Source organism: Abrus precatorius, unplaced genomic scaffold (genome assembly GCF_003935025.1).
Source record: "Abrus precatorius isolate BTA unplaced genomic scaffold, Abrus_2018 Scaffold2, whole genome shotgun sequence".
Classification (NCBI taxonomy): domain Eukaryota; kingdom Viridiplantae; phylum Streptophyta; class Magnoliopsida; order Fabales; family Fabaceae; genus Abrus; species Abrus precatorius.
Window position 1 is genome coordinate 15,856,856 of NW_020874362.1, and position 10,952 is coordinate 15,867,807.

Sequence of the window (10,952 nt, forward strand, 5' to 3'; positions counted from 1 at the left end):
GTTATAAGCTTAAACTTATAAATTTAATTATGATTATTCTTTACGCTTTTTAATCGGGTTTCAACCTAAAAGAATTCTGAAACAATCCGTGATAAGTAAAACCTTGCTAAGGTCGAGTCCTGAGTATCTTGAAGTTAGTATAAGTGCTTCATGTCAACATCTCCACAATTTACATGAGGACTTCTTCACAGCTAATAAAATTCGCCCCAAAATATTTTGGTATAACCACTTTGTGTTTCCTGTGGTACTTGGAGCAGTTTACTTTCGGTGATAAAAGATTGACATGTCATTAAAACTAAATGATACAACTTCGAAGTGTTTGTACATAAATCTCGCTAAAGTTAGAATAAGGAGCTAAAAGTTAATTCTTATCAAATAATAATAAGAAGAAGAAGAAGAATCCGTCCATTGATTTTTAGTACAATTTTTACGCATAAATTTTGTGTAACCATGACTACTCTTTAGGTCTTCCGTCATGCAATCAACTTTTGAAAAAACCTATGTACATGAACAAATCATCATTGTTACGATTACGAAAAATAATTCCAAAGTTAATCATTATCGCACCTCAAATAATAATTAGCTAGCGCTGTAGAATAACCATGTCATATTGATCAATCAACTTGTAGGATTTGAGTATGATATTAGAAGCAATTACATTAGTAGTTAGTTTATACTCGAAAAATGGAGAAAATAGGAAAGGGAATATTTGAGATGTCTTAATTTTAGGTACAGATATCAAATGAAATTCCTTACTTGACTTTCGTGTGGATTTTAATTTCCTAGGAAAGCATAATCATCTACGAATAATGAGGAGTATAGATTGTTCTTTTTCTATTTTTAGCTTTTCTTTAATGAAAGCTCACCCCTTATTATTGTCCCTTTATTTTGTATCATGACTATATTCGAATTCTTTTTGTCGCTTTATTCTTATTTTTCAGTTTTCTCCATAAGTTCATACTCCCAGTCTTCTCTTTTCTTCCTGAAGTATAAAGTATATATGTGACTGTGCCCAGATCGAATATAGGATTAGGAACCCAACTCCTTCGGAAAAAATATTAAAATATTCAGAAATGTAAAGTGCTCCATTACAATTACCAAGGATCACTTCATACTTTAAGATATCTAAAGCTCGCTTTTCTGCCTATTTCTATGTCATATTGCAAAACATACAAATCAAATGGATTTCATATATTTACTATGAAATCATAACACGATTTGGATCTTACAAGAGCTTTGATTGGAAGGACATGCTTTTGTTTCCCACCCTCTTCTTTGTTGCTTTCTGTCTTTCTTGTCTCCTTGTCTTTTTTAGCTCCTTTTACTTTTTTGTTTTTTTTATCCTTTCTTTTGTATTCTTTTTAGCTTTATTTTTCTTTGATTTTCTTTGCTGGTACCCGATTCTTATTCTAGTGATCTAGCTCTTGCGATTTTAGAGAAATATTATGATATATGTTTCAATGTGCCCAAGGTGAACTCTAAATCCAAATTTGGCTTCTTGGGGCTTGATCCTGAATTTGAGGATGAGCTTCCATCTGATATTCTTTCATTGCTTAGACACTTTTGGTCCATTCCCTTCGGTAAAAAATATAAATATTAAAAAAATAGTTATACTGGAATACCATAACAAACGAACATAAAAACGTGCTATAAATGACTGGGAAAGCAGAATGGTATTACAGAAGAAATTGGTATTGAGAATCAAACGACGTATGTTTAGCTCAGAATAATTACAGAACATTATATTGATTCAGGAAAAAAAAAAGAAAAAAGAGCCGGGTGCACATAAATCCTGCTAGAATTTGCATATCAATATGCCAAATGCCAATTATTTCTCTATGGTATCCTTAGCTATTCATTCTATTTATTTAATATAATTTTGTTCTAGTTATTAGTTCTTTTGGCAAAAAATAAAAACAAAAAATTAATCACAAGTTTCTGACCCCGAGACTTTACATAGGGAAAATTAAGTATATACCACTTCTTAGTCCGTGCATTCTATCTTTTAAAAGAATTGAGCTAGCTATATCTTCAAAATGTAAACCAGTAGGGTTTTTTTTTGTTTTGTAATTAAATATGGTCATTAATTAACATTTAGATATACTGGCTAACTCTTTTCCAACACAAATCTCTTTTTACCCTTGTAATTAGCAAATGTGGAAAAGATAGGTCTACCAATTTGAATTGGTGAATGACAAAGCAGCTTTTTGAAAGGCCTTTAATTTCCTTTTCTCATCTCTATAATGTGCATGGCTAGATGAAAAAGATCAAATGTAGTTTCTTTTATTCTCAATTCCATTTCGTATTCCAAATGCAGCTAAAGATGTTTGTTTAAATAATACTTTGTAACCAAAAGGCCACACTTTGGGGAAGTAAAGAAGCATTGAGTAATATCATAAAAATCTCGATAGCAGACACGTTTTGAATAGAATCGACCTTTGGCTTGCCATTTAACCAAGCTTCCCTGTTACAATCAAAAAAATCGAGAGAATATTTCCCATTACTGGATGCCATGCAGAAAAAAAGCATTCTGAGAAAAGAAAGCAATCTTTTAGTGTCTTATTTACCGCTTTTACTTATTCTGCTCTCTGAAATAACGTTGAAGCCATCCCATGTGATAAGCACATCTATCTCTCTCTCTCTTTTTTTCTCTCTCTCTCTCTCTCTCTCTCTCTCTATATATATATATATATATATATATATACACCATTCAAGGAAGATTTCAAAGGGAAAAATCATTTTGGCTCCAAGATTTCTTACTATGGGTCTACCAAGAGATTAGCTTTATGACTAAGTTTACAAATATTTGTGGGGCCCCATGTAATAGCCTTATGGATGAGACCCACAAAATCCTAAGGAAAGAGATATCTCTATTTTTTAGGAGGATTTAGGCAAATAACAAAATCCGGTGTCTTGGAGTGGAACGGGGGTATGTGAGTTTCTCTTTTACTTCCTTTCTAGCCACTACCTAGGAGAGAGTATATATTATTATCCCATAATGGAGCTTTGGTGCTCATGGTTTGAGGACAGACAGAACAAAGCAAAGTGAAATGATTTATTCCTTTCGTAATTTTTCGCGCCTATGTATGAGTGGGCTACGGGAGAGAGAATCAGAAAGCGAAGGACGGAGAGAGAGATTATATTTTGAATAAGACGTGCATGATGCATGAATTGCCCGGATCTTATTAGCATTTGTATCATACATATTTTAACGTAAAGCCAGTTAACAACAAGATTGTCAAAAGACAGAATGAAATATAATGAATTACAATCTACCGCACAAAATGTGGACAAGGAAAAATATTACTTTAAATTTGATCATAAATTTGTTGCCAACAGTCACATTCAAAATAGCATGTATGTTGTGCTGTACTTGTGTTCGGAGGCATTATGATTTGTTTGCAATAAAGCGATGATTGAGTTAATAAGGTTTAAACTGTTTCCAGGACCACAATTGTAATTGGGATATCATGAATTTAAATGTTTTTACAGCTACACAATAATCGTACATCAATCATAACTTCTTATAATTTAAGTAACCGTAGTTTTAAACCTTGCAAGTGGTACGAGCATAGAAGTATAAAATTGAACGCAGTTTCAGAAGTCCATTACCTGGAAGAGTTGCTCCACAGGTCACGATTTTCCTTGTCTTGATTAGCTCTTGCACTTGCCTGCTTAACAGATAGATCAGATCTTTCTGGGGAGTTTATATCAAACATGAAGTCTTCAGAAGTATCTCCAGATGAGCCATTATCATATATGTCTGATTGCCCTAATTAATTAATTCGTGTTCAAAGAAGAAAATAAAAAAAATTAAGGAAAAAGATCATGAAGAACAAACTGCTAAACTAAAATAATAAATTCTAGTAGACCTTCCAAATCTTCAAACTAAACACAAATTGAATATATAGTCACACTAACCTGATGATGCCGCAGCTCTATCTGTAGTTTTAACCGTCCGGTACATCTGATTTAAATTTGCCCACCATTAGCACGAGAAAGTAATATATTATATAATGCTTTTAGTTAATGTTCGGACATGTTTAAAAAAACAATTTTTTTCTAGTTTTTTTTGTCAGAAAGCTTATAAAAATTATTATTCCATTGAAAACAAGTAGAACTTAACACACTCAAAAGATTTAAAAAGTAAATAATCACGTAAATATTAAGTAATTTAGTATTATTGGGTCTTGGCACGGAGTAATTTTGTATTTTCTGAGTACATAATACATCACATAGATTAATTTATAGGCACCGGGGGGAAATCTTCCCACTACAACAAACTTTGCTCTCTAATTTGCAATAATTAAATTGACATACAGTATTGTACAAATTCTACTATAGAAGGATTATAATTTGAGGAATTAATACTTATACAATTTTAGTATATTTAGAAGAAAGATAAGAAAAAATATTATAAATATTGCGATGAAAAGAGATAAAAATAAATAAATTATGAAAAATTACTTTAAAAAGTGAATACACACGGAACCATGTGACTAACCATGGTTAAAGGTGCTCTAGTTTAGAATCCAAAACTGAGGAAGGGATCATTGAGAAATGATGGTGTTTCTGTACTTGCAATTATATTTTCCATTTTCTTCTGCAGTTTATATAATAATAACAATAAATTTGTATATTGCAATGGACTGAACAGCGCTTCCGTCTGTCTCGGCTTTGCTGCTACTCATTTTGAATTTCTGGGGCTTTGTCTTCTTACTCGTTTTTGGAAATCGATAAGTACCCCTCTCTCTCTCTCTCTCTCTCTCTCTCTGATTCTCAATAACTTGTTTTTCTTCTTAAACTTGGGTGGTTCATTCTTCCAAGCAAAAAGCTGTTTATTAGCTTGCAGAAGCAGAGGCAACAGATCTAATCATCTAATACAAAAACAAGTATTTAGGATGAGAGACCCTTTGGCCTCTGTAAGGAAACCATTGGAATTTGAGAACATGTATCGTGATATTAACTGCGGCTACTAACTCAATGCAGGCTTTATTTTTATAAAATTACTAACTACTCTAACAAACACCATTAAAGCCCCAATCAGAGCCGTACCCACCTACAAGCTCAAAGGTCTGAAAAATTAACATTGAAAAATATTGAGCGATAAATTTACCCAGATTATTGTAACACTAGTGCAACTAACAGGTTTTTGAGTTTACCTGCAAATGAGATTTAACATGAGCTAAAGTGAGATCCTTTACATCCATTAGCTCAAGAACTGATTTTGGTGTAGCCCCTAAGAAACCCCAATTACGACAAAAAAAAAAAAATTAGTTGCGATGATAATCAAGAATATTTTAGAAGAAGAAAGGGAAATTCATTTTAGTTTTGGATTTCCATGACAAAAAGTGAAAATCATAAGAAGAGAAAATTAACAAAAACAAAAGGAGGGTAAGAAATTAAATAATGAAATTAAGTATGATTACTTTCATGACCACCCAAAAGCTGAACGGCATGAACAAAGCGAGCGTGGAGTGTAGTAGTCCAGCGCATCCGAGGAGCCCTCATGTTACGCTTGCTAGGAAAGCGTGATGGGAACCTTGAGCGCATCACAGTTTGAGAATTATGAAAAAGGTTTGAAGCCATTGTTGTGTTGGAAGCAGCATCTAGGGGGTGTTGCGTAAACGAGATAGGAGGTGGGTTTTGATATACTGGGGTCCCTCTTATGGGTCTTAGAAAACCTAGCTCTTGGCTAAGGCTTTGGTGCTGGAAGAGTGACTGGTGGTGAAAGTAGTGATTTTGTTGAAATAATTGGAAGAGGTTGGCACTGTTGTTGCAGTTTTGGAAGTGGTAGATGAAGTTGGAGTTTGGGGTAGTGTTTGTGTTTGAAGAAACCCTGGAATTGGACAGAGAGAGGTCTGTTTTAACTAAGGAGTTTCTTGACTCCAACGCTCTCTTCCAGAACTCCAAATTCATCTCTTCTTCTGTGCTTCTCTTCCAACTTTGTGTTGCTTTTCTGTTTGGAGGGCTGATTTGCAAAGACAAATCTGACTGTGCTGGAAATGGCTCCATCTTACCAAGGAATACCCACCAAACAAGTGTATATATTTATATTTATATGTCTATCTGTATGATAATTAATAAATATGCGCTGTGCATTATAGTGTATACACTCTTCTTCAGTTGTGTAACTTACCCAGCTCTCAAATTCCCTTGGTAGTGCAATATGATTGGACAAATATAAAATTTTCCAAGGATCAGAAGTATGTGTATAGAGTGGGAGCTATAGCTTAGTGATTTGCAAGAAAAGGGAAATTACATTGCCTTTCTGACTTTGGCGGAGTAGTTGCGGAGCAGAGATTTAAGATTACATTAGAGGAGACGGCGAAGAGAGAGAGAGAGAGAGGGAAGAAATGACAAGTATGTGAAGTGAATGGTTGTTTCTTTTGTGTGAAGTATATGTGAGAAAATGACACTTGAGAGAAGGACTATGCTCTAGCTAGGGGAAGAGAGAGAGAGAAAGTTATTAATTTCTTTTGTGGACGTGGGGGTAGGGTACTCTGGGGTGAGAAAGGGAGAAAGGATTACAAAAGGAAATGAATTTAAGATAAGGAGGTCAGAAAAGAAAAAGGTAAATAAGTTTAGAACTTTTGTTCCTTTTTTCATAATTATACTTTCTTTTTTCCCTCCTCTATTTCTTTGGATATTTTAAAAACGAAAGTAAACGATTTACCATATAACCTTTAACATGTGCATTGTGCATCTGCAACTCATACTTAACTTTCCAAAACGCACGTACAGAGAACACCCCCTCCCACCTTTCACTGAACCGAAACCTAGGGCTCTGGTTCTTTTAACAATTCCAAAAAAGCAATAATTCTGGAAATGACAATCACATGATTGCTCATAATTACAAACCACTCATTGTGCTCATGATAAAACCCTAATTCTTTACAAATCACATCATGCATTCTTCTTTGCTTAACTTTGGGCCCATCCTTTTATTTTTTGTTGTCATTTTCTCTATTATAATCAACCAAGAAATCAAAGTAATATTTGTGGGTGGGCTACAGATATGTCTGGTTCTCAAAATTGAGGGCAAAATGAAAAAGTCATATGTACCCCATGTCTTTTGTACCAACGATTCAACACAAGTATCTCGAAAAGGGTACATTTGTCTTTCCATAACAGTCTTCAAGTGATAAAAGAGACATCAGAATGTACCCGCGAATGCACGTATGCTCGACACCCACTGGGACACACATGCCAAAAGCAAAATAAAAACGAAAACAACAGCCAAACTGCCAAAGCAAGAAATGGAAAACCAGTTTTACACATGCTGCGACGACTGCATTAAAAAGAACAAAATAGTTTGCGAGATGATTTTCAAGTTTACTGTGTGCAACGAGCTTAAAGAGGATTAATGGACATGTAATTTTACTAAAGTTAATTATTGAAATTGAACTTTGAAATTTATTACTTGAAATTAATAATTATTAGTCACTTTAATTATTATTAAAAGATGTTAAATTTGAGAAACATGTTCACTTAACAAGTGACATATGACAATAGATTTCAGACACATATTGATATTATTTTAAAGTTTTAAAAATAAGTCATTTTCATCTATGACTTTCAAAAATTTCAACTAATAAAACTTCTACATCGTCTTCTGTTTTGTTTTCTTTCATGTTTTTTTTTCCACAAATTCACTCTTTCTCTTTTTTTACAGTTTTCACATTTGTTCAGCTCAAGATCTCATATTTTTCTTTCAAACACAACCTAACAAATTCAAATTCTCAACAAACTCAAGTTTCCAACAACTTAAGCCAAACCTACCAAAATCACCTTTAAATCCAACATTTTGGTCAATCCACTCTACACCCACACTCCTTTAGACCCCACCGCCCCTATGACCTCTCCAACATTGTCATGCCAAAACTTCATCTTACTTCAACAAAATTGGTCCCTACTGTGCCTCTTCATTCATCCAATCAATTTGGGACCTTGGATATGGTCGCTTAAGTGGAACAAGTCGAGATTGAGGAGTTTGCAGCATAAATGTCATTGCAACAAGGGACGAAAGAAGGGATGTAAAAACCATGGAAGAAGATGAAAAGGTGAAACAAAAGATTAGGCAGAGGCCTTATTTCTCAAAATTTCAAAAGTTAGAGATGAAAATGACCTATTTTTGAAAATATTCTAAAACATCATTTATGTTCTGAATGAACTATCATGTGTCACTTAATATAACAAATCATAAATCATCACTTTGTTACTCAATTTTAATGTTTCTTAACAACAAAGACTAATGATAAATGCTCTAAATACTTAATCTTACATTATGATAATTGAGAGTTTTTAAGCTATTCATTGATAGAAATTATTATAATTAATCTCATTTTATTTTTATTTCAAAAAAAAGGATCAAGGATGTGAAAACCTTAAAGATGTCGAGAATTGAAGAAAGAAGAACCTAGAGATATACACGGGCAGATACACGCCCGTGTATATGGTCGTGTATCTCACTGGAATGCAGAGAACATGTAAATAATCAAACCAGAGATATACACGGGCAGATACACGCCTGTGTATATGAACGTGTACATCACTGATGTTGTCAAGGAATGCATTGTAACATCCTATATTTTGATTTAAATAAAATGAGGTTTGTTAAAGTATAATTGGAATAGAATTTATTAAAAAAAAAAAAAAAAAAGGTGAACAGTAAAACCGCCTATGAACAGTGTCAATGAACAGTAAACTGTCTATGAACAGTAAACCGCATATGAACAGTGAAACCGCCTTTGTACAGTGACGATGACGTCATCAATGACATCAGCATGACGTCATGGCTGACGTCACATCCGCGTACAGTACGTGTGCACAGTGTTCCCAGCGTGAACAATTACCGCGAACAGTGTTTCCGGAATGAACAGTAGGGCGGTGAACAGTGTTTCTGGCGATGAACAGTAAATTCCAGCGGTGAACAGTAACTTCAAAAATTTTCTATAAAAAGGGGGTTGCGGACGAAATTTTCATTTCTTCACTCCTATCAAAGGTTCTCAAAGGTTCTAAGGTCATATCTCGCCATTTTCTCCCATACTAAACCTCCTAAACTTAGATTTTTCTTCAGATCTGTGATTCTACGTTCGATCTAAAGGATTACAAGTAAGTTTTTCTAAGTTTGAAGTTAGATTTACCGTTCGTTTCTCTTCTTCTTCTTCTTCTTATAGATGTTCATGATGTTCTTAGGAAAACCTCCGTTCTAGAGTTAAACCTTCGGTTAAATCCTTGTAAAAGCTCTGTTTTGAGGTAAAGGGGGCTCTAATTTATCATTTTGTTATGTTTATTACTTGTATTCTCATAGATTTTGTCATGTATGTGATTATATGTGGAATAATCCTTGCTTTATGAAAAATAATCGGTGAATAGTGAGAATAATTGGCTGTTTATGTGATTTATGATGAATACATGGTGAAAATGTGATATTATGTCCAAATAAGGCATGATAAGGTATATTGAAGATGGTTGATATGATTATATGATTTTGTGATATGAAATATACAAAGAGATGGAAGTTTTATGTTTGAATATATTGTGTTTCATGTAAAAATGATGTGTATTGTTAATATGCCATGGTTTGATGTATATGATGAAAAGTATGTGGAAATATGATGAAAAATATGTGTGAACATGAGAAATGGCATATGTGAACATGTGAATATACTCGAAAGAGCATGGAAAAAGATATGATGTAAATAGTTACAGAGATACACTGGGGGAGTGGAAGATGGAGACGATATGGGATATCTTGGGGAAATGTAGGGTGGTGAGTGACATTCGGGATTGTGCACGGAATATTGTGTTCGAATGCACCACATGGCCACACACTCATTTCTCGACTTGACTCCTGACCATTACCTTTGCTAAGGGGCTGTCTATTGCATGCGTTGTATCCGTATTGCATTGGGCCATCCGGCGACTATTTACATGAATGTGTAAGACCTCGAGATAGAGGCATCGGATAACTGTGACCACAGGGCGCGGTAAGCGCGGATAAAAGTAAAAGAAATTGTGAATCTGTGTAATGTAATGCGCGTTGAGATGAGAATATGCTTTATATAACCTTGTGATATGTAATGCCATGATGTTTTCTTTAATCGTGATAAGATGTGTTTTGTGAAGAATGTATATGTTATGTATGAGTGGTACGGTAGAGACTCACCCTTACACAACATTTTTCAGGAAACTAGGTTGAATAGTACCAGGCTCACAGTGCATGGATGGATGAGAACTGCTATAGGACTTAGTTATTTTGAGTTATGTAATGAATATTTTCAGTTCCATAGCATTCTTTTGAAACAGTTGTAAAGCTACTATTCCTCTTTATTGCTGATGAAAACTTTAGAATCTTTGTTTTCCTTAAGTATTTATGAATTAAGGAAATTTTACTCTATGAACCTTATATCATTTCAATGTCTTTTCCTTATTAGAAAGTTTTGAAGGAAAATTTACTTTACCATATTAATTTTTATGAAAATTTATCATATATTGAGGAAAGAAATATAAGGTGTTACATGCATCATTTGAACCAGAGATATACACGGTCAAGGTGCATGACCATGTATATAAGTGTATACTGCCTATAAAGATTGTGAAGGCCAAGTATCAGAGACCAGAGATACACGGCCGTGTACATAAGTGTGTACTTGTCAGGAAAGGTTTGAAGAGCACTTATTAGAAAACAGAGATGTACACGGCCAAAGTACATAGCCGTGTACTTGGGCGTGTACTTTTACCCGCGTCAGAAATTTAACTTTTGCAAGAAAATAAACCCTAGGACAATTCCTATAAAAGGAGGACTGGACTCAAACCTGAGAGACGCTGTTTTTGGAGACGAAAGACTTAGAGACGGCAGGAGGATGGGATCAAGCGTTTTAATTTGATCCCATAAATTGTGTCTTGCTTGATATTGTTAATATTTACCAATATAAATGAAATCATAT

At 34.1% G+C, this 10,952-nt stretch overlaps 1 protein-coding gene across 1 annotated transcript; it reads right to left on the bottom strand.

Annotated features, from left to right (window-relative positions):
- Positions 1-1,051: 1,051 nt before the first annotated feature.
- On the bottom strand, positions 1,052-6,114 carry LOC113858822 (probable transcription factor KAN2). The gene is made up of 6 exons (XM_027491586.1): positions 5,430-6,114; positions 5,163-5,239; positions 3,922-3,967; positions 3,613-3,772; positions 2,405-2,464; positions 1,052-1,579 (listed from the first exon to the last, which is right to left on the bottom strand). Exons 1-6 carry the CDS (start codon positions 6,013-6,015, stop codon positions 1,444-1,446), a joined length of 1,065 nt encoding a protein of 354 aa, XP_027347387.1. The 5' UTR covers positions 6,016-6,114; the 3' UTR covers positions 1,052-1,443.
- Positions 6,115-10,952: the final 4,838 nt, after the last annotated feature.

What these genes read in the sequence shown, in the direction of transcription:
- LOC113858822 (XM_027491586.1), bottom strand. Translation starts at nt 6,015, where the DNA reads ATGGAGCCATTTCCAGCACAGTCAGATTTGTCTTTGCAAATCAGCCCT. An exon ending in TAGAGCTGCGGCATCATCAG is followed by an intron (nt 3,773 to 3,921) that starts GTTAGTGTGACT and finishes TTAATTAATTAG; the next exon opens with GGCAATCAGACATATATGAT. An exon ending in CTGTGGAGCAACTCTTCCAG is followed by an intron (nt 2,465 to 3,612) that starts GTAATGGACTTC and finishes TGATTGTAACAG; the next exon opens with GGAAGCTTGGTTAAATGGCA.